We start from the raw sequence: 23,984 nt of genomic DNA, 5'->3' as shown, positions 1-23,984 counted from the left end.
GCTTATTATTTTTTTTTACCATCCAAATTCTGCAGCTATGCACCACATTTAGAATCAGGCCCATGTTAACTTTTTTTTTTCACTTGAACTGACCTGGAAAAATGTTCACTTGATGAACATTTTTCACTTGATGAACATCAAAGTCTTGATGTTCACTTTTTTTTTTTTTTTTTTTTTTTTATAAGTAATCCAACCTCCTCAGACCTATTTAACAGATTTTTTTTTTTTTTTAATCTGTTAAAAAAAGTAATATGATTATATCTTAAATCAGTGCTTTTCAACCAATTTTTTGGCCACAGAATCTTTTGTAAACCCCAAAATTTCACAGAACCCCCTCTATCTTTAAAAACAGTAATATGTACATTGGTGTTCAAAGAAAGTGCATCACACATTAAAATTGTAACTGTGGTCGGAATAACATAAGTATATGGCAATATTTCTTACAGACTGCATCAGATAAGATTGACACACATAGGTGATGACGTAATATTGTATCAGCTATATAAGCACACTCTGCAAGAGTTGCAGTCATTCCTTGCTTGTGTAAGGTGGCGAGTTATGTGCAGCTGACACCACGTGCTATTATTGCTTTATGTGAGGAAGGATATTCGTCCTGTCATATTGCTTATACAGTGTTTGTAATCAGTCGATAGTGAGTAGATTTCTTTCCAAACCTCAAGAATGCTGGTTCTGCTGATAGAAAAAAGGAACCGATGCAAACGAGTCTCTATGCCAAAACAGGGCCGCGTTGTGAAGCGCTTGTGCCTTAAAAACCATAAAGGCTTCTCTGTCCAAGCTGAAAAGAGAATAGGAAGAACATACAGGAGTGGTAGCAAGTGCAGTAACAGTCAGAAGATGCCTATTCAAAAATGGGCTTGTTGCCCATCGTCCTAAGAAGCCCCTCCTCACACAAAAAATGAAAAAGGCCCAATTAATTTGGTGTAAACAGCATGTCAAATTGGCCCCCAAGCAGTGGAAGTCAGTTATTTTCTCGGATGAGGAGAAATTCAACCTGTATGGCTCTGATGGGAGACAAACAATTCGCCGTAGACATGGTGAAGAATACCATCCAGACTGTATGGTGTCCACAATGAAATTCCCTACCAGCGAAATGATATGGGGGTGCATTTCATATTGTGGAGCAGGTCACCTGCAGTTTATAAAAGGTTCTGTAAATGCCAATGGATACCTGGCTATATTGGAAGGCAAATTACTGCCAACCATTAGAGACCATTTCAACCTGCCAAGTAACTGCATCTTTCAGGACAACTCGTCTTGTTATCGAGTGAAAAGTGTTAGTAGGCACTTCTAATAGTTACTTTAGCTTCATTTCTGCATTAGAGGTAATGCGTTTACATTGTTACAGGTGAAAAGATGGTCGGAAGAACAATCCATTACAACTCTTAGCTAGCCAGGAAACAGCCCAGACCCGAATCCTATAGAGAACTGTTGACATTGTGTGGAATCTGCAGTTGACAGAAAGAAACCAAAGACCCTTCATGAACTTCAGGAAGCCATAATTTGTGTTTGGAACTACGAACCATCAGTTGACTATCTTCAGAAATTGATCCTATCAATGCCTCGACAGTGTGCTGCTGTCATCAGGACCAGAGGCATCATCATCAGCCATTTTAAATCCACTGCAGGACTGAACATATTGAAAGTTGCAGGACTGAAAGTTGCTGTTCAACATATTTGAACAGCAACTTTCCAGTTCCTTCTGTTTTGTGCAATGGCCATCCATTTACTACCCACGACCTATTGAATTTCAGCTGTCCATCTCCATTGTTGTCTTCCAAGTTTTGTTTTAGCTCCTCTTGGGTACCATTCTGCTATTTTCTTAGTCCATCTGTCATCATGTCTTTGAGCTATGTGTCCTGCCCAAGACCATTTTAGTTCTTTAGTTTTGATAATATGTCCTTTACTTGAATTTGCTGCCTAATCGATAGGTGGTTCAACTAAATATCAGTTTGCACCTAGTGAACTTTTCATTTTGTTTTCCATTTAAAATGATAAACTGAAGCAAATTGAGAGCTTCTGATAACATTTCAGCCATAATTGTCATGTTTACCAAAACCGTTGTATAAAGGTTGCAAATGCTCATTTTGGAATATTTTGAGAGCACCTGTCAAATATTACTTAGATTTGCCTTAACTATTAATAAATATATCTTTTGTTTATATTTCTATTGGTGATGTTAGTCATTAATGTAACATACCATCGCAAAAAAAAAAAAAGGGTTAGAAATGTGAAATTCCTAGGAGGTGATGCAGCACTTTCTTTGAACACCAGTAAGTAAAAACTCAACAAAATTTGTGGAATTCCAGGGCTCTGGGGAAAACAAGACACGAAAATCTCTGCCTTAAATTATAGATCATTAAACCATGCAGTCAGAGAGATAATTTGTGTAACAAGGCTGTACAAAAAATGAAATATGCCTTGGTATCTTTGACAAACTTCGATGTTTATGTAAAAATTATGGGAAAAAAAAAAAAAAAAAAAGCAGTAAAAGGTAAATAAGATAGCTTATAAAGCAGAGTTAAAATAAACATTTCACACAACATATCTGGCATATGCTTACCTTCAAAAGATTATTTGTGTGATCCATCCGTCTCTTCCGACATCTGGCAGCTGCTAATTTATTTCTTTCTCGCCGCACCCTTCTTCTTTCTTCTTCTTCAGGACTTAACTGAAAATAAATAGTTCAAATTTAGAATGAAAGTGGGAAACAAATTCAATTCATATTTTACACATTGTTAGAAGGAATTCAGATAATTAATCATAATTTACTTCAAATTATGTGAGTCAACTCTTCAATAGAGGTTTCCTTGTTTTTCAATCAATGCATTTCTGTAAAATTAAATAAATTTTTTCATATAAAATATATTAAAATGGAGTCATGTTGTAATAAGGCTGTTGGATTTCTCTCTCTCCTCCCCTCCCTCTACAGAAGCACTTCTCAGTGTAAATATTTTAAGCATTTTTATTTAGAACGCAATTATAATAAAATTGCAAAATAATTTAAATCCAACAGGCCTATGAACAGACCATACAAAAATAAAAGCTGTACTTTCAACATGAGTGTAAAAATCAGTGTATGCGTGTGCGCACTCCATAAAAACAAAACCCAACTGATACCAAAATGGGGGTTATCCCTAAGAAAGAGTTGATCACCTAATAATTACACAAAGCTCTCTTCTGGCAAAGCAGGATTTTTGTAATGTGTACTACATACACACACCAGAACAATTACAGATGTGTTTAACCTAAAACATGTCACAGTTCTGCAGAATACTCCTAAGTATAAAATTTTTGCTATGTACATAAGTATGCATCTTGAACTCATAATTTAAAGGATATCTGTACTTAAATGAAAGGAATTTCTTTCTAATGATTTAGAAGATACTGTGGTACTCAGAGATAATCTGACATATTTTAAATTTATAATTTGAATAGTTTTTCAAATTTGTATTTCTTTATTAATTAATAATCTCAATTTTTTAAACTATACTAAGTGTTAGTTCTATTCTAAGAATACCTTTTCTAATCAAAAGGAACAGGCAGTTTAATTATTACTGCTAATGGGAATGCTTAGTCAGAATCATTTCTGAATACTCCTCTGTCATTGCCAAACAGCTTCCTTGCCAATGAATTCTGACTCTCGCACTTACTTTAAAACAATTAATCCTTGACACCCCTCCAGTAACAACAGACTAGGAATATCCGATTAAAGGACCTGAATAGGACAGGGCAAAAGAAGGTCAACAACACTATAGCATTTAAATCACAGTAAAAGAAATAAGAATGAACTAAGTAAATTTCAAAACAAGGAATAGAGACCATTTATTTATTAGAAAATTGGCAAAAATTAGAAAATCTGAAGCAGCTTAATAATTAATTATAGCAAAGAAATAATTAAAACCTGAGAAAGAAATTTTTCCTGATGCTCAATTATTTCTGTTTCCTCAACTTTGACTATATCCACCAAAACCAATTTGCATAGGAGATTGATTAAATTTGTTTCAGAATAACATTTGCTATATCCACATTCCAGGATTACTCTACCCATTATGAAACTTGCTATCAGCTTAAGCCCCCCCCCCCCCCAGGGGGTTTAACAGTTCTAACAATCTAGAAGTGTACTGGTATTATACCACAGTGACTAACAGGAATAATCAGTTAACCATACATGAATATAAAAATTGCATTTGTATCAATGTCAGTACTAACTCAAGAGCAAATTTGCTTACCCAAAAAAAATCTACCACTGACAGTCTAGCTTAACACAAGTATGATCAATAAATGGGCACTAACTCAACCATGTTACTTTATCAACATCTATAAGAGATCAATGCAGAGACAACAATGTCAGCAGATTATATCTCCAAGCTATGTTAATACTATAAAATTGAGATGTACCACAAGTAAAATTGGGCTTCTGAAATCTTTTTTTTTTTTTGTGTTCTAAAGTTGATGCCTGTTTTGCCAGATGCAAAACTATGCAAGCCTCTCACATGATAGCTATAGAAAAATAGTCATGATGCATACATGATTCTGTTGTTTATATTAACTTTGGATTCAAGATGAATCTTAATATATAGCAGGGGTTCACAATTGTGGCCAGTGAGTTTTTGTATGCAGCCTGTGACTATTTTTATGTTATGTATAAATGTGAAGAATAACTTTGTTCAAATTTTACAGAATAAGACTTGTGTTATAACTACAGCGGAAACCAGTTAATATGAAATGCACAGGACTTTCACAAATATTTCATGCTAATTGAATTTTGTGGCAAAATTTTTTGATGACCAATTCCAAGTATGGAGAAAATCAGAGGGAACTGGGCATACATGTGGGGATTAGTTCAGTTTAGTTGACTGGCAAGTACTGAAAAATTCCCAACTATCACAGTCATTATCAAAAAACTCTCACCAGAAGAATATCCAGAAAAATGAAAACATGGACATTGAATGTTATTTGGAAGTACTTATATCTGTGAAAAAACATTCTCTACTATGAACAAAAACAAGTCTAAATTAAGATCCAAGTTAATGGATAGTCATCTCACATGTGTCTTAAGTATCCACACATCTTTAGAACCCAGGCTGTATTTATTTTTTATTTATTTATGTTACTGTTTTTTTTTGGCTGATGCTGCATAAGCTTGCTTTCTTGCATCAAATGCCTCTACTAATGATAATGCTAATGCTAACAAGAACCAATTCCATAAATCACATGCTACAAAACACTAAACTTAAATTTTTATACTTTTTTCTTGTAACACTACACTTCATAAATATTTCTTTGTATTATTTTCAATCATTTAAATTTATGATCAATATTACACTTATTTTTCATTTTGCTTTACAATAACATACAATTAAAATTGTGTTGATTAATTTAAAAAAAATGGTATGAAAATTTGCTAATTTTATGTACATTTTTTGCCAATTATAACAAATTTTAATGAGAAGTGTTGTTTTTTAACATGCATTGTTGTGCACTGTATACACATATCAGTGATATCATAGCATTAACCAAATATACGGCCCACCCACAATTTCTATCGAATTTTCATCATCGACGAAAATACGATGCCTGCAGACGAAAAAGTTTGAGAACCGCTGATATATGGGAAATAATTTCCATTTAAATCATGTTACTTAATTTTGATTATGAGGCAATATATACAATAGAGAGAACAAAAAGAAGTGTTCAAACATACTACACTTCTATAATATCTGAAGATCTAAGACGACTCAAGTCTATCACACTTTCTGGAATGACCTCAGAGGCCAAGTCTCAGTTCCAAATATCTAATTAACATGGGTTCTCAAATGAAATGCTTTTGTGCCATGACCACAAGGTTGGTTACTCACATAATTGGAATGTATAAGATATTTACACGACATTACAGTAAGTGTTCAAGGTGACCACTACATGCAGCGATGAGTCACAGGGCTCAAACTTCCTCTAGTTCTGATGCCTAACAGAAGCTGTGCTTCTGAATCGTATATTCATTGGCACAGAAATGCAGAGGTCTAACTATATGGTCATGCTGCATAGGCATTGGGCAAGTCTGATGCACAGGAGGAGGAAAGAAAAAAAAAAAAAAACACATACAATGAAGAAGTTTTGGGTGTTTTTCAAACATAGGATAGGTACCACTTGTAAAATCAGTAGATAGTACAAGACAAATTAAGTGATCACCAAGAGACAATTCAACACATGCATGGAGAATTTAGGTTAGTGTCTTATGTTAAATGTGTGTTTTCCAGTGCCCAAACTTTAGGTTACTAAAATTTGGGATTTCATCCCTTATGAATAAATAAATCTTCACTGCACAAAAGGATAGGTATAACAACCCTACACAGTGAAATGTTAAATGGTTTTTACATAACATACCTATTTATTAAAACACACAAATTAAGAATTAAGCAACAAAAGATAGCTTGGTTACAAAAAAGTTTTAACTCTCAGTTAACAGGAAGGGGGGGTGGGCTTTGTCTCAGGATGGAGCTGTGTATAATTCTTCATAGTTAAAAGTAGTAAGGGGAGCCAAAGCTTACAATTATAACAAGAAATTCAGATCACTGCAATACCCAGCAGTGTTTACTTAAGCAATAATGGCATGTGTATAGGTTGTGATGAAAATCATGTTACATGACTGGTTGCAGACTCTCAAAGAATAGTCAGACACTCAGGTGAGCTGCAATTGCTACAAATACCAATCACAAAAGCTAACAGATTAGATGTGACACGAGCTTGGCTATACTAAGAGGTTGTTACCAGGAGATAATGAGGACATCATATAGCTTCCTGTATCTTCATAGAGAATTGACCTCCTGTACACAGCATTGGAGGCAAATATGTAGAGGTCAGTCAAATGTTCAATTCTAGCCAGAAGCTGTGCAGGTAAGAATCTGTTGGAAAGCCCCAGATTTGCTTTGTACCAAAAACATTGGGTTGGGTTTATTCCTACAGTGAAGAGATACACTAGACACAGAGGTAACATATATTAATATTACTAATGGCTTCTGGGAACATTTTTGCCACAAAGAATAATCATTCTTCAATTGGCTTTGAGAGCTGAATTAGCCCACTGACTGTGCTCTTGCAGCATACTTACTTTGCTCTTCTAAATATACAACCAAGTCTTTTTCCAATCTATATATATATATATATATATATATATATATATATAGTAATGTGTACTAAATACTTAAGTTTAAAGCTTTCCAATTGTTAAACATCTCAAAACAAGTTTTTCAAAATGTTAATATGGCCACTGCTAATTAAAAGTTCAAGCACATTCATAAATTACTCATGGTGTCAGTGTCAAAATTAATATATCAATACACTAATATGTTGAATAAAATTTTAAAATAAAATTACACACTTAACTATTTTTGGTAGCATAAGTTTGGCAGCTGCCCATATTTCTGCTCTGTAGTTTTGCACAAGTTTTCAGCTGTTAACATGAAGCCGTTTCTCAGCAAGTGATCTGCACCAGTTAATTTTTTGCTGGAAAAATCAATTTGTCGATGGAACTGTAGTTTGGTATCAAAGATTACTCCAAGATCAGCCCAACTATTAACATTCTTGATGGCACATCCTTTAACAGAAGAGGTAGGTCAGTACTTCAAGATCATAATTTTGAGATGATTTTGCAGCCTGATCTTCACACAGAACTGTGAAAGCCATTTGTTGAGATCTTGGAGCTTTTGGTTTATTACTGATGACAGATCAGCCCCATTGTTATTGAGGCTTATGGTAGTAATAACTTTTTATGCATCAACATAGGTTATTGATGTCAGAATATAAGGGACTGGAGGAAGCACTTGTAGTAAAGTGGTCAGGAGCAAGAGTGCAGTAGCACACACTCTTTGAGTAGACAGTGGTTCAAGCTCACAACTGCTAAATACGATTAACGATTATATTCATGATTTTTTATAAACTCCTCTAACCTGGTGGTTGTGCTGAAGCATAATACTCCTTGTCTGCAAAGTCTCAGACAAGAACAATGACAAAGCACTCATTAGCAAGCACCATGAAGATGGTACACTAGCCAGAGTAGTAGATACACCAAAAATTTTACAAGACCACAGAGAATTTATTTGGCAGTTATAAATGAACCTTTTGCATGTGATACAGACATAGATGTCCAACATCTGTCTGTATTTTCTTGTAGATAGCTAAAACAAAACAGGTTTACATTCAGAGAATACTTAAAACCATATACCCTTTCTTCACTTATTCAGCTGTGTATTGTTCAATGTGTGGTTCAAAACAATGATTGAAAGGAGAGTGAACAGTGTCTTGACATTTCAATAACATGAGGGTATTAAAACAATTCCCTGTTCCTTCCTCTTCATAACAACAAAAACTGCAATGCGAAATGCAATAACAAATATTTTTCATATTGTTATATTACAAATTATGTACATAACATTCAAAAAACCAGAATATTTAAAAATCTGGAACTGATTATATCCCTGAGAATGCCAGATTTATGAGGCTTTACTATATTTCTTAAGAAATAACTTTATACGACAAAATTCTTTGCACTGATAAAAATAACTATCATTAGAAAATAAAGCTATTATTTAAAAATATAAGCATGGTATTTGTGTATGCATTTCCAAGATGAATATCACTTATTCTCCATAAGCAATAGTACCCATTACAATGATGTTTGTTGTTTGGTTTTTAAGAGCATTAGCAACTAAGGCCATATTGCTCCGTGAATATGCGGCGGTCATTCCCTGACCTTTCCGTATTTGGTGGTGACGGGCTCGAACCCCGGTCTAATCAAGAAGCGTGTGCTACGCACTGCTGCTCCTTCCCACCTGGCTACGGAAGCACCTGACCATTACAATGAACAGATATTTTAAGATTATTACTATATTTAATACCACTCATATACCACGCGAAATTAATAATATAGTTTATTAAGCCATTTGCCTAAACTACTGTACATTAAGGTGATGTTTTGGGCATCTTACCGATACCCATCATTCGACCATGCTGCTGACACACTCCTCTTGACAATGCTCCCAGAAACCTGAACCTATGCACATTAGGTTTCTGGGAGCACTGGTACACTACTGTACCTAAACTACTGTACAAGGTCACCTTATGTACAGTAGTTTAGGAAAATAGCTTAATAAACTATCTTATTAATTTCACATAGTACATGAGTGGTATTAAATATAGTAATAATCTTAATGGAAAACAACCCAGTAACATCCTTCCCCAACTATAATGAACAGATCTGTTTTCTCCCTGTCATACTTCTTGATTATTAAGTAACTAGTTTAATTATTATGCTTATAATAAAAAAAATAATCTTATCTCTTAAGAACAAGGCTAATAAAAACAAATTTCAATCTTATATACTTATGTATATAAACAGACTATAATTTAAGCACACCCACTTTTATAATTAGGTTTGTGGATTTACTACAGCATGATATTGTTTTTAATCCAATAAACTCAAATCACATGGTTTACCAGATTGCCAAGCAAGAGGTTTTAGGTTCTTGCTCAAAGGTTTAGACAACCATCAACAAACACTTTAGTTAGTGAGTGAGTGAGAAACTCCACTGAATGGCCCACCATCCTTTTTTTGGTCTAAAGTCACAAAAGAAACTGTTTTGGGTTGAGAGACTAAGAAAGTCTGATAATTAACAAAATGTTGGTTATATGGAAACTTATAGACCATTTTGAATTTTTCTGTAATTCTCTTAAATTTGGGAGTGGATTGTATTCTCCTAATTTGGGAGTGGATTGTATTCTCCTAATTTGGGAGTGGATTGTATTCTCCTATATATTTTTCCATTAATTAACTCTAAGTGATGGTGCAATATTTTGTTTCAGTTTACTACCGATTACAAAAGCTTAATTTTAGTCAGTACTAACAGATGCCATGTGAAAATTTTCCTTTGTTTATTATTATTTATTTATTCTATTTTTGCAATTGTAATTTTTTGTAACGTAAATAGATCCTAATAAGTTACAGAATGAAAAATTTTTCATCCCATAAATTTATTTACATTTAAAAAGCTCTGTAAGGAGATGGATGAAAACAAATAATTAAGCATTTAACACATACTCCTTTCCCTCTCAGCAGATAGGTTTTGATTTTAGTACTAGTATGGATAATTAGGTTGTAGCCAATAAGTTTCAGAAACTAAAAAGCTTTAATAATGCTCCATACAATTAGACATTTTTCTTATCAAGCTTTAGGCTACAAATACAACTTTCTGTTACTAAATCTGGCGACATTTGGGTAAATATTACAGAGCAGCATTAAGATACTTGGGATGCACCGGAATAACAAGAGGGGGAAAAAAAAAAAAAAAGTGGATGAAGTACATCATTTCGAAATTAATAAAACAAAAAAATTTACTTACTCTGTCGTCCCTTACTGGTCTCCTGCCACCAGATCTACCAGACTTCGTATGTGTAGACGAGGTCGTGGACGTTACAACAGAAGTTCTCACACTAGGTACAGGAGAATCACAAGTTGGGTGGATTACTGAAGGAATCCATTGACTATCTTCAGGTTCTTGTTTAGTATTCACATTTTGGTAAGAGGAACCGTTTACTGCCGATATATGTACAACAGGCGGCACGAAGCCTGCTTGGTGTCGATGTTCTAAAGGTGCGGGAGGAATAGACTGCAACTCCATAAACGATTCCTCAATATTTTTCAAGGTAGTTGGTGTGAGAGTGGGCGTGGTGCGTGTTGGAATACCCGACGTCAGACCGTCTAAATTTGTGAACTGAAAATATAAAAAGCAATAAATAAATAAGAATAGTTAATACAAACAAAAAGGTGTATAATAACCTGAATCTATTTACGAAAATAAATTATATACAATCAATAAAAAAAATGGCAAGGGGGCGCTTTCAATAACTGATAATACAGTATTAATAATTATTATTGTACCGGTTCATGGTTAAGATACACCCAGGCAGGAAAATATGATCACACGTCTTCCAAACATTAAAGTGACTGGTTAGTTACTCCTGTATGGTGCAAGAGACTTCGATTTCATAATCTTCCCCGCAAAGAGAACATTCTCGATAGCCTCGTACGAAGCGGTACTACTCGCCGCAAAATACAGACGACGCTGCACGTGTTGTGTCATCTGAGTCATGCCATGCCGAGAAACCACATCCTGTTTCCTTGGCGCCTTTGGCCTTCATCATTAAATACTGTACTGTAGAAACTATTGGGTTGTCATCACAAAACATCGTTAAGTATCATAGGATCGAGAATTTAAGGGGCAAACCCTCCGTAGTATTATTCGTTTTCTTTTATCCTACAGCTATTTTATAACCACACCTTTTCCGTTATGGATATATACTACCTTGAGCAACACATACTGGTACAATGCGAAATGGTTTTAAAAAAGGAATTCAGAGAGTACAAAAATTCTGAAAGCTTGTTTGAAAATGTTTGGTTATGCAGTAGTGTCCTCATTATTAGTCTGGCAAGCCAAACATTCCTAAAATTCCGCATAGGGGCAATTAACCTCCCAGTTTGAGAATCACTGAATTACGGCATCTTCAAGACTATAGAACCCACTTCTTTCCCCCCCCCCAAAAGGGGTCTAAAATTGCCAGCGTCCTATGGCACATTTTTACCACCTCTTCATAATTCCGCTGGCCAGTTTTGTAGAAGTCCTCCGATTGTCCTTCAAACAACGACTTGGCATCAGAAATCACCTCATCATCAGCAAAATGTTTTCCACGAAGAAAGGATTTCAGAGCAGGAAAGAGGAAAAAATCCGAGGGTGCAAGGTTGGAAGAATAAGCAGGACGCAGCAATGTTTAAATTTTTCCTGGCACATCGAAAACATTTCATGTGCACCTTGTGCCCTTTCCAGAAGTCTTGGAACCCACCTAGCGGACATTTTAATCATATGCAACTGTTGATGGATATGTTCACCACGGACACTAGTTTGGAGATCGGCAGCTAGTTCTTTGACGCTAATACGGAAATATTCCAGGATTAATGCCTCAATTTTCGAAACACTCTTCTTTTACAGCAGTTGCTGCGTGTCTTGGGATTTCTTCATCATGCACTGAACAGCACTGTAACCTTGGCATTCTCCATAAACAGCGACCACTTCTTCATGGATTATTTTGGGTGTGTTCCCTTGCAAAAAGAGAAATCGAATCACTGATCTGTATTCCATTTTATCCGTTTGTGACACTTCACTTCATTCAGCCCCCGCAAAGAAATAAATAAAAAAAAAAAGAATTGTCAGATCGAAACCAAAATTTGCATGGTTGCTATAAAGATTTCAAAGTATCAAAAAATAAATAATCTTTCCATCACAAATACTTCTGGGCGAATACAAATATCCTCCCCCCCCCACTCGGGTGTATACGTATGGTACAGACTGCAAATTGTTGTTGTCTAGATTCCACGAGTGCTTACTCATGCCTCACTAGACTTTTCTTCAATTCCCATGGGAAATATCCCTGGTTCCTTCTAAAATATGGGTGTCTCATGGTCGGGAAAATGCAGTAAATGTTAGATGTTCCAAGCATTTCACAAGTGATGTCCTGAGCACCTATTGGCCTAACCGTGGGTTGCTTTGTTATTCTATAATGTTTTAAGTATAAATTAGTTTCTACCTTTGTTTTCTGGCAGGTAGGACACCATCCTGTCTTTAATTTTTACCAAATGTCAATAAATTTAGAGTAGAACGGTCAGCCATACGAAAGCTATAAAAAAAATGTAACTGTACATGGGCTGGAAAACGTCTCAGTTGTATATATATCTGGCAAGGAGAAACAAAATTTTCCTCAAAATGCAGCCCAAGTCAATACGGGTTACCTCAGCATTGCATCTGAACTTCATATAAAAAGCACTTCACTTCTCCCTAAGGAGAAACATGCTGCTATTTATATGGCACACATTTCAAACAAATAGTAGTATAATTCTATGAAGCATCAGGAGTGCAATGGTTTCTGGTGGGGGAGGGCATAGTTAAATTAAGTAGACTCCCTTTCGCTATAGCTGTTATACATCTAAGAAACAGCTTTGTCGGGGCCTGGGTATGCCCGGAGGAGTAGCGAGGTTATACGGTGCCCGGGAACAATGCTATATATTTGCGGGGTACGCTGGCATCGCATCCAGCGTACTTTTTGATGTGCAGGTCCAATACTGATGTCATTGTTATTGAGTTTTAGGAGCATTAATGACTATATTGCTCGTGAATACTGTCTGTGAATTGCGTGTGTTTGTGGTCAATTTTCTGTTTGCTAGACAAACAATCATGCCACCCTTGTCTGAGACCGACTAACTTGGCCACATTGTGAAAAAAGGTCCAAAAAACTCCTCTCGTCATCGACGAGACTCGAACTCTGTCTTTTTCACCCGGTGTGGGAGAGGACGGCGATTCTACCAACTCTGTTACAGACGAGGGCGTGCAATACAGAGGCAACTTCTTTCACAATATGAGGTAGATGCATTTTGTCGCAAACGTAGTTTTCTCTTTGCTATGTGCACCAACTGACACTTTGTATGGTACTTTTAGTACACATTACTAAATGTTTGCTATTTTGTATACTAAATGTTTAAAGTCTAAAACGTTCCAAATTAAAACTTCTCAAAATGTTAAGATGGCCATTGCTAATTACAAGTTCGAGCAATTCATAAATCAGTCATGGTGTGTTGGACAAACATACTGGGGGTCAGAGGCTAGCCGTCCCGAGGGTGCAATGCACCCGGGCGCCTGAAACTTACAGACACATTAAGAAAATTTTAAAGGGGGAGACCAGATTTCAATTAGCACCTGGGCGGCACATACCCCAAGAACGCCCCTGCTGGGGGTACACAATTTTAGTTTTACGGTAATTGTTATGTTAATAATGAAATTGCATTTTTTAAAAATCACAAGACTTAAAAAAAAAAAAAAAAAATTAATTTTTCGGATTATCGCTTTTTTTGTCAAGTTTTAATCTCCAAAAAATCATAAAATTTGGTATGTATATTATAACAAGGACTTAAACCGAATACATGATTAATACAAATTTTAGATGATTTTTTAATAAAACCGATTTCGTATGCAGAGTACTCCTTGCTGCACACCATGCTGAGGGATAAATAAGTTCTTTCTGAAAAAATAACAGCAGGGAGAAGGATTAATGATAGTGAAACTTCCACGTAGTTTGAGGCCTTAGCCAAAATATTGCCTTAGTTCTCTAAACTTAACTGTTCAGTTTAATAACCCCATGGGGCTCACATCTCTCTCCCCCTCAGGGTAACTGAAATTTTTTTTTTTTTTTTTGGCTGGTGCAGCAAAAGCCTCAGGCTTCCTTGCACCATATGGCTAATAATAATAACCACTGTATAGTATTTATTACTCTTCTCCCCTATAATCTTTAAGTCTCTTTTTACCCCCCTCTCTATATGCGTATATCTTTACAAGACACCACGTTTAGAAGTCTTACATAACAATACACGCGAAGTATGTACGAACTGCCTAAACCTAACAACTATAGTCAATCTACGAATTTCTTTTATTCATACAAATTGCATGGGGTGGAAAACAGAAATAATAATTGCCAGATTTCTATTTGTTTGATTTTAATTAATGAAATTTGGAATGGCTCGTGCAAGTGTCTTTAAAATGCTCAAATATAAAATTTCATGTAAACCCGTAGGAGTGGAGTTGTTACTTGAGAACAGACAGACTGACATCGTAAAGACAATAGGGCTTAGCATATACATAACGCCCCTAAAAACAGAAACATTCCTTACGACAGCCATATTATGAATTTATTCAAAAAAATTTCGAAAGTGAAGCAAATAAATGTGTATTGTCACTTATAAAAAAAAAAAAAAAAAACTCTTCAGACCTAATAACGTAGGCCATATTACGATAATCTCTCTTCGAGACATCGATTATTTTTCATTTTTGATATAAAAATGCATGATCCTTCGATGTTTTCTTTTTACATAAAAACAGGGGTGTGTTAATATAATTAGATTTTTGTTAACATTCTTCTGTGTTTTGGTTCTCTCTCAGAGTACTGAAATTTTTTTTGGCTGGTGCAGCATAAGCCTCAGACTTTCTTGCACATTATGGCTAATAATAATAATATAGTTTAATCTATTAAAACTAGCATTAACTCTGCATCACATTGCTTTCCATTGTCATATACAATCACGTGCAAGTAGTTCATTATATAATTTAAACTGTTTAAAAAAAAAAAAGAAATTGTGCGTAAATACTATTTAATTTCCATAGCTTGAAACATAATTAACTAAAAATTTATACGGAAATTTTACAATGGATTAATCAGAATAGTAATTAGCAGGTAATCATTGTAACAGGAATTAAGTATTACCAACAAATTGTGCACAAAATAAATAATAGTCTAAAGACATGAATTTAACTATTAGCTTTTAAAAGCTGTTTATTAGATCGTTTATTACTATGATCAACCCTCAATTAATGCTCTTTGGATTGTAATTTGTTACAAGTAGCTGCATTTGAGGTACTTACATGTGGCCAAGAGCACGGAAATAGTTGCTGATAACCCCACATGTTTGCTAGTAGACGATACCGATGGGTAAATGTTACTGACCAGTCTTAATAACCAGTCTCACTATCAACGTACAACTATGACTCATCTCAAGAGTTCTGTCCCATTAGATGGCCTTCCGTATTGCACGCTCCCTCCCCCCACCTTTATACTCAAGGTTAAATCTTCAGCCTGGAGGCAGGAGCGAGAAACGGTCACCCAATTACGATCAGCTGAAGATATTTTCACAATGCTAGTGACTAATCGACGTGACTTTTTACACCATGTTTCAACCTGTTCGTCCCCAGGTGTATAAAAAGAAAGCATTGTTCTCCCTCACTCGTTTATTATTTGAGAAAATAATATAATAAAAACATTTATAATAATAAAACATCCATTCGTAATTTGAATTAAAAAACTGCAATTTTACTCCCCCATCTAAGAGGGGGAGTGTAAAGTGTATGGAACACTACACTTCACACGTTCCCTCCATCTAAGAGGGAGGATATAGAACTACTTGGACCTTTTCACACCTTGGGGGAGGAGGGTAGGAGATTTTGCTTGTTTGTATCCAGAACCTTCTGGATGCAGAGACTGCTTCCCTCCTCGCCAGATTGAAAACTGCCATAAGGCTTTAGAAATTATATATATATTAATTGATAATTGAAACTCTTGGCACACCGTTACTTTACCTAAGAGACAATTTATTTCCAAAAATAAAGCAGTCCAAATCGTTCGGGGATGATAAGTTATGCGCGAAATCAATTTTTGTAAGAATTACTATACTGTATAACAAAAACACCAAGTGTTTATACCTCAACATTTTTTTTCTTCACGTTTTCCCAGTTACAAAAATTCTTCTCTCCAAGGTCCCTGGAGTTCTCCTAAAAAAAAAAAAAAAATGTATATTTTTATAACTTTCCAACATCTGTAATATGAGATGAAGTGTAATTTCCTGTATATCTTGTCAATTTATGTTTACTGTATATATTTTATTGCATATATATAATTAAATATATATATATATATGTAATTTTTAAAATTATAAATTAATTATAATCATTATATATATTGGTTCACATTGTGAAAGGAATACAATATAAAAAATCACTAAATCTATAATTGCTAGTATCACGGCTATGATGATAAACAAGTTAATGATTTTGGTGACTGAGGTAACATTAAATTTAATTCCCTTGTGTTCTGACTTTTTATTGACAAAAAAAAAAAAAAATCGTCTAAAAGATGAACTAGAGGAAGTGGCATCATGAATTTCTGCAGACCTAGAATAAAGCAGTCCAAATCGTTATAAAAATTTCAAAAAACCTTAATCGCTTAACTGCTAAGCCAAACAAGATCAAGTGGAGATATCTTCCACCCGACCCCGAATCCCATATAGCTTTAACCCTAATTGAATAACTACTCTCATGAACAGTTTAAAGGTGAATTTATTTTTGTACTTCCAGTACAGCCATCATGGCAACATCAATAATTACCGCATTTTCAAGACGTTATTTTCATTCAGGGGGCTCAAATATTTATTAGGTAGTCATTATATAAAAATTTCGATGGCCATTAGTGTATAAGAAGGCAACCCACTATGAGCCCTTTCGAATGGTTCAACTTTCATCCACTCCATCAGAGGTGTAATATGAAACAATAGGCTTATGGTGGCGCCACTGTGGATCGTCGAAAAAAAAAAAATGTTGTGGTAATACGGTTTTAGGCGCATAATTGACTAAGGCCATATTGCTCCATATATACTGTCTGTAAATCGTGTGTTCTGTGGTCGATTTTTGGTATCAAGCTAGACGAAAAATCGGAGTTTCCGGGAGAAAAAAACCATGCTACCCTCGCCTGAGACCGACTAAGCCACATTGTGAAAAAGGCCCATAACAATTCCTCACGTCATCGACGACCCTCGAACTCAAGTCTTTTCCATCCGGTGTAAGGGGGACAGCGGTTCTACGAACTGTGCTACCCATGAGGGAACCTCTGGTGGAGGGCATGGAATTAAACATGTGAAAGGCTATAAAGGCCTTTCTGTCATACTAATCAAAAGCCCTTGAAATATCTGCAATAACTTCCTGAGTTTCTTCAAACTTTTCTGTTGCAGTTAACCCCAGGGGCTCACATCTGATGAATATGGGCTTGACAAACCCAGGGTCCTGAGCTGGATATCATCATTCTTCTTTTTCTTGGTGATTCTTTTCTGCTTCCGATTATCTCTCTCTCAGGGTAACTTGGGAATTTTGTTTTTTTGGCTGGTGCAGCATAAGCCTCAGGCTTCCTTGCACAATATGGCTAATAATAATAATAATAATAATAATTTCTGGAAGTTTGGTAATATAAGGAAAGAGATCCTCAGTAAATGGACAGGGACAAAATCTGCAATATCAATTATGTAAGTCACTCCAAGATTGTTAGTAGTTGCATGTTGATAACTTGAATGGCAACAATTTGTTTCCTTTTTAGAAAAAAAGAAAGTTTGTACCAAATCCATTCACTGTGGACACAAGGAGCCATAAAAGTTCCCAATTTCATAGTAAGTGGTCTTCATCCACCATCCATATATTAGCAGCGATACCAATATCGGCAACTTTCATGCTCCATGAAAACACCAATAGATTGAAATTCAAAGAAAAGAAAAGACGGCACAGTAAAGAGATGAACTCTGGAGCATTCGCAGAAATTTATGGGCAACTAGTAAAATGACATTGGAACTGGAGGTCTCCAGTTCCTACGGCATTTTACTAGTTGCCCATAACTTTTTCACATCAATAAGGATGAATCTGAATTGTAAATTCTCGATATTCCTTGTTAGCATCAACAGTTTTTAATATTGTGTTTAATCATTTCACACGAACAACTAAAAGATTACTTTTTTTTTCTGAAAGAACTGATAGTATAATTAATTAATGAAAAAAATATATACTTAGATAATCACCAATGAGCATACTGCGTGATCAAAACGATGAAGACGAAAACTCCTCTCTGGCCTCTAAGGTTCGTACCGAAATATAAAAAGAAACTTTATTTACAAGGGCAACACACGCGCACATGGAGAGAGAGAGAAAAAAAAAAAAAAACGTCTTATGTGCGATGCTGCCATCTATCGATAGCTTTAAGTATGATATAAAACGCTAATTTAATTATTTTTACACATTTTCATTTGTAAGATACAATAAAATAACTTTAAAAAATTAACTTTAGTTAAAAATGATTTTTTTAAAAAAATCTTCCTTCTTATTACATTAATAAAAAGGATGCTGTGGCTGTAAAAGCCATTATTACAGCATGAATACGGGTAAACCTACTTTTTGCCCGTAGTACTGAGCTAGCACAGCTAAACCTATTTCTATCACGTACCAGTACAGTATTTCCAATGAGGGGGTAGGGGAGGAGGTAGTGTCATTGTATCAAATTGGTGATAGTATGCAGTTTGATTCTAGCCACTAGATCATCTCATGACTGTAAAGCATAAAATTATAATCCTAGCTAAGAAATAAAGCATTTTAAACAGTTAAAATTCTTTGTGGGTTTCCCAACAGCTGGAGAATCTACTCCCACAGTGTTTAGTACAAAAGGACTGATAGATAAGATCAGAAGTTTATATAAAAATGTAAGCAACATCACATGTTACTGAACCTATACATTATCTGCTATATGCAAGGACTGTACCTAATCTTCATAATGGTACTTCTCATGTACAATCAAATGCACCTCAGATGTGTGCAGCTCATTTTCACCTCCTTCTGCAAGGCAATATACAGAATACCTACTTTTGTCAATTCAGATGAATTGACAAACCTTCAGAAACCCAGAAAAGTTTCCTGATGGTCACTATGTTGATAAATCCATACTTCAAAGAGATAACATCTTAAGGATTCTGCATTTGCACAATAATAGTGGATTGCTATATCAGCATGATGGACATAATGGTAATACCCACAGTGCAGGGGAATGATATTCAGACATGTAAATGTCTGATAAACATATCTGATAATTCAGACATGTAAATGTCTGATAAACATATCTGATAATTCAGACATGTTTACATGTAAACAGGTAGACACAAAACTTTCCTCATCAGGCAAAAATTTCAAATTATTACTTTAATAGCACTGGAGAATGTTCATATCTGCATACTATATCTTGTCTACAGAAATGTTTGTTGTTGTTGTAATAGGGTTTTAGGAGTATCAGCAACTAAGGCCATTGTCAGTAAATCGTGTGAGTTCTATGGTCAATTTTCTGTTTTGCTGCATGCAAAACCTGAGTTTCCGGGAGAGAAAACATGCTACCCTCGCATGAGACTGACTAACTCAGCCATGTTGTGAAAATGTCCCCATAAAAATTCCTCATATCATCGACCGGACTCTAACTCGGGTCTTTTCCACCTAGTGTGGGAAGGATGACAATTCTAACAACAGTACTACCCACGAGGGTGAAGTGTTTGTTCATGGGCCAATTTTCTTGTTGCACAGACTGAAAAATCCCAAATAACTTATGGAGAGAGAGAGACTGTACTCCTTCCATCCAAGATTGGCTAAGTGCAACCTTGACTGAAGAGAACTTTTGAACTTCCTCTGATCATCAATGAATAAATGAACCTTGATCTCTTTCCAAACAAGGAGCAGATGGTGTATATTATGCCAAGTCAAAGAGGACCTTTTGGTTGGCATTTGGAGACAATCATTAGTATAGCTTTTGCAAAATCGACAGTGTTCCCCTGATGTTAATTCACTATATCAGTAATGAATAACTGCCAAAAAGGCAAATTTTGGCAGGCTGCAACCTGTAAATGCTATTTATGTACAATTCATAACAAATACTATTATACTAGTAACACTTGGACACCATAAGCAGTGCAGTATAACAAAGGGTACTTTTAGACTATCCAACACTTTAGCTACCAATTTGAAAATAAATTTCCACTTGCACTTTAGACAGCTTTATCATAAATCTAAATGTATGTCCCTTTGAGTAGTTATAATTTTGCAACTGCTCATAAATTAATACATTGCCCTGTGTACCATTTTCTATACTACTATTTATCCTGTGTTCAAATATGCCCTTCAACACCTATAGAAATGCTATCATATACATTACAGGTTGGAAATCTTCCATAACAGCACAGTTGTTTCACTTTGTCACTTTATCTAAGAAATCTGGGCTTGAATCCAGTTGGAACTTGGAGGAACTTAAAGACCTCTTCAATCAGAGTTGTAATTTGCTGACCTTAGATTGAGTTAACTGAGTTACTCCTGCAAATTATTTTAGGCATTTTAGCCTGCGAGCTATTAAAATTGGCCACTTATATAAAGATAATACTCAATAAAACAATATGAGCATATGAGCAAGAGTATCACAAGAACTGGTGCACTACAGCCTGAGTAGTCAATGTGTTAAAAATTCCCAGGGGGAAGAGAGACTGAAAATCTTAAAATATGAAATAAATATACTTAAGTAATGTTGGCAGTTATAGTCTCCTGTGAGCCATTTTGCCTTCTACTTTAAAATGTGTAAGTTTTAATAATTTTTACAAACATTTTATGCAAGAAATGATTTTATACATGATTCTATGAGTAACCCTGCAGGTGATATGTAGGCCACCATACTATTCTAGACCATTGCTTATATAAAGACTGTTCACTTTCAGTATTACAGAAGACATTTATAAACTTACACTATTGTGTATATATTAGATAAAAAATGTGAAGAATGTGCCATATGGGTTGGTTTACTTTAAACAATACTGACATAAACAGTTACACAAACTGTCATCTTTGCTTGTGATCTCATTGCTAAGACAAGAGTGTCCCAATGTTGGGACACTCTTGTCTTAGATCTGTGAATTCCCCCAGGGCATACTTCTGGATATGTTGCTATTGTCACTTAATCACTGGTGTCACTTAATCCACTGGCAGTTATGTGAAATAATGTATAAGATATTGCCATTTTGATCCTATCTTAGAGATTTTTCATAGATTTTTAATAGAGAAACTGTGGCAAAAAAGAAAAAAAAAGTTACATTTAAAAAAAGCACTTAAGTCTGCAAGATTTTCCTGAAGAAACAGAATGGTTTTCCAGTTCAGAGAGGGAAAAAAAAAAAAAAGACAAAATTACAGGGTGTAAAATAATTCTTGTATGATTAAAAAAGAAGATAAGGAGGTTAAGAATGGTACAGAAAGTGATGATGATTAAATTAATATGCACAAGTTGTTTAAGGTAAGCTCCAAGACAACTATGGCCATGGAGAATCATGATGCTACATGTCACTACACATATTAAAGGACAGTTATACATGCAGGAGGAAAATCTGGGTTTCTAGGGCTAATCTCTACCCCTCCACCTGAGACAAGCTAAAACAATCCTGAATAAAGAAAGCTTTTATAATGATTTCCTCTGATCTGCAAGAGAAATTGAATCTCTGACCTTTCAAGTGGATAGCAAGGCAGCATATATGCTGTATTGCTAAAAGTAATCAGATGTTTCAAAGAACCCACTACTGATACAATATTTAATAATGTGTCAGCCAATCTTAATATACACTGTATCCTTTTTTTGGCAGACTCCAAACCAGTTTTTGATATCAAGAAGGCAGTATTTTGGTCCATTTTTTCTTTAACAGTGGCCAATTCAGCTACTGATTAAGTGTAAATTGGAGTGGCTCAAAGCCAACGTCCCAATTCAAAAGTGTTAAGGTCAGGGCTCTAGGCAGACCAAATGAGCTTTTGCATGTTCAAACAAGGTCAATACAGACATGGATGCTCCCCATACTACTGACATGGTGTAGGAAGAGTAGAATTGCACAATATGTCTGTATACCATACAGCACTCACTGTTATAGGAATGACAATCAATGGTCCAAGTAAATACCATGAGAAAGAATCCCAGATGGTGAGAGCAACCCCAGAAAACCTCACCACTGGTATCCACCAGACTGAAAACTGTGCAAGTGGACATTTTGCATTGCGTGCTGCAGCTCTTTCTTAAAATCTGATGGTATGCAGTGACCTACATATGTCCTCATACTAATTTCAGTTGATGTAGCCTCCTTGAACTCATGATGATATTTGATGAGGACTGATGGGAATTATGTACTACTCTCTGGACACCTTTTGGTCTCTTTCCATCAGTTTTGCAGTCTACTTGAACATTTCCCAGCTGTAGCATCACCATACTATTTTTTTTGATTATATCAGCTACTATTGATTGCTTATATGCCATTTTATGACTCCCCATTGGAAGTTGCCAAGTTGCTTTTATACTTATTCCTGACATGCTAATAGTGGACACAGCTTGTTTCCCCAAAATAACTGGAGGTATTTTTGGAAACTTTTGGTAACAGTGTATACCAACTGTGCTACATGGAATTATTAAATTTCTGCTACTGAAACAATCTGCAGAAATGAAAAATGAATATGGCAATTGTAGATATGTGGTTGTTACTAAATGTACAACAACGAATAATACTGAATTTATAGATGGCTTGAAACAATAATATGAAGATTGCTTTCCTAGCATTCTGTTATCACATAAGAAATATCTAAATTTCATTTTTTAATGAATCTATTCACTGGAAAGATAATGTTGTCTGTAAATCATATACATATAGTTCTTGTTTGTGTGTTTATGTGGAGGGGATGTAAATTAAGAATTTCGTTATAAATTGAATATACAAGAAAAAAAATTTTTAAAAAGAAAAAACCCATTATTGTGGAAACTTAATTTTAATCATGTCTGTAAGAAAAGAAGATTTAGGAATCTGCAAGCACTGGGCTCTTACATACATAATTAACAGGGTCATACTTATGAACAGGTGCATGAGGTGCTAGCCTTGGGCCTCACCATAGAAGGGAGCCATGTATGGCCTCTCTAATCTCAAATCTTTAAAGCAAAATTAGTAACTATACTAATTTGTTGTACTTATTTGTGTATTATACTTTATTGTTGTTGGACTCCTCCGTAGCTCAGTGCTCACATTTTATCGCAGGCAGTCCGGGTTCAATTGTGGTGGGGACCCAAATTTATGGTGTTAACCGAGCATTGTGATGTGAAATAAGGAGCTACTTGCGAAAGGGCAGTGGACACTGGTCACAAAAGCCAGAAACATGCAATAGAAGTTGATTCACTGACCACGTGATGACCCTCACAAGCTGTTGCAATGCAGAGTTTAGTTCAGTATTGTTCTTTATATTTTGCAGTATTGCACTGTTTATGTTTAAACACATCTCGGTAAAAATAATTGTTTTTTTCTGTTTATATATGCAAGGTTTTTTTGGACTCTAGTATCTTAAGGGGAGCTCCGAAAGAGCTTAGCACCACAAGAAGTGCAAGTACAGTCTTGATAACTGATATGATAATAGGCTTTCAAGCCTATAAAATTAGCATAAGACCTGTTAGTTGGATTCACTTTTTCGCTTGAA

The 23,984-nt window shown here is 35.2% G+C and overlaps 1 protein-coding gene across 2 annotated transcripts in view; it reads right to left on the bottom strand.

Moving 5' to 3' along the window:
- kay (transcription factor kayak) overlaps positions 1 to 23,984 on the bottom strand; it is a 37,755-nt gene that overhangs the window by 5,307 nt on the left and 8,464 nt on the right. Inside the window, exons 2-5 of one of the 2 annotated variants that reach the window (XM_090386170.1) lie at positions 18,500 to 18,553; positions 16,368 to 16,436; positions 10,416 to 10,787; positions 2,582 to 2,689 (exon numbers count right to left, since the gene is read on the bottom strand). In XM_090386170.1, the coding sequence (XP_090242296.1) occupies positions 2,582 to 2,689; positions 10,416 to 10,787; positions 16,368 to 16,436; positions 18,500 to 18,553 (603 nt within the window). The remainder of the gene's footprint in view (positions 1 to 2,581; positions 2,690 to 10,415; positions 10,788 to 16,367; positions 16,437 to 18,499; positions 18,554 to 23,984) is intronic. The other variant, XM_090386171.1, reaches the window with a different exon arrangement.

Source organism: Mastigoproctus giganteus, chromosome 12 (assembly GCF_048544385.1).
Source record: "Mastigoproctus giganteus isolate SK-2022 chromosome 12, ASM4854438v1, whole genome shotgun sequence".
Lineage (NCBI taxonomy): Eukaryota > Metazoa > Arthropoda > Arachnida > Uropygi > Thelyphonidae > Mastigoproctus > Mastigoproctus giganteus.
This window is presented reverse-complemented; position numbering and strand designations above follow the sequence as displayed.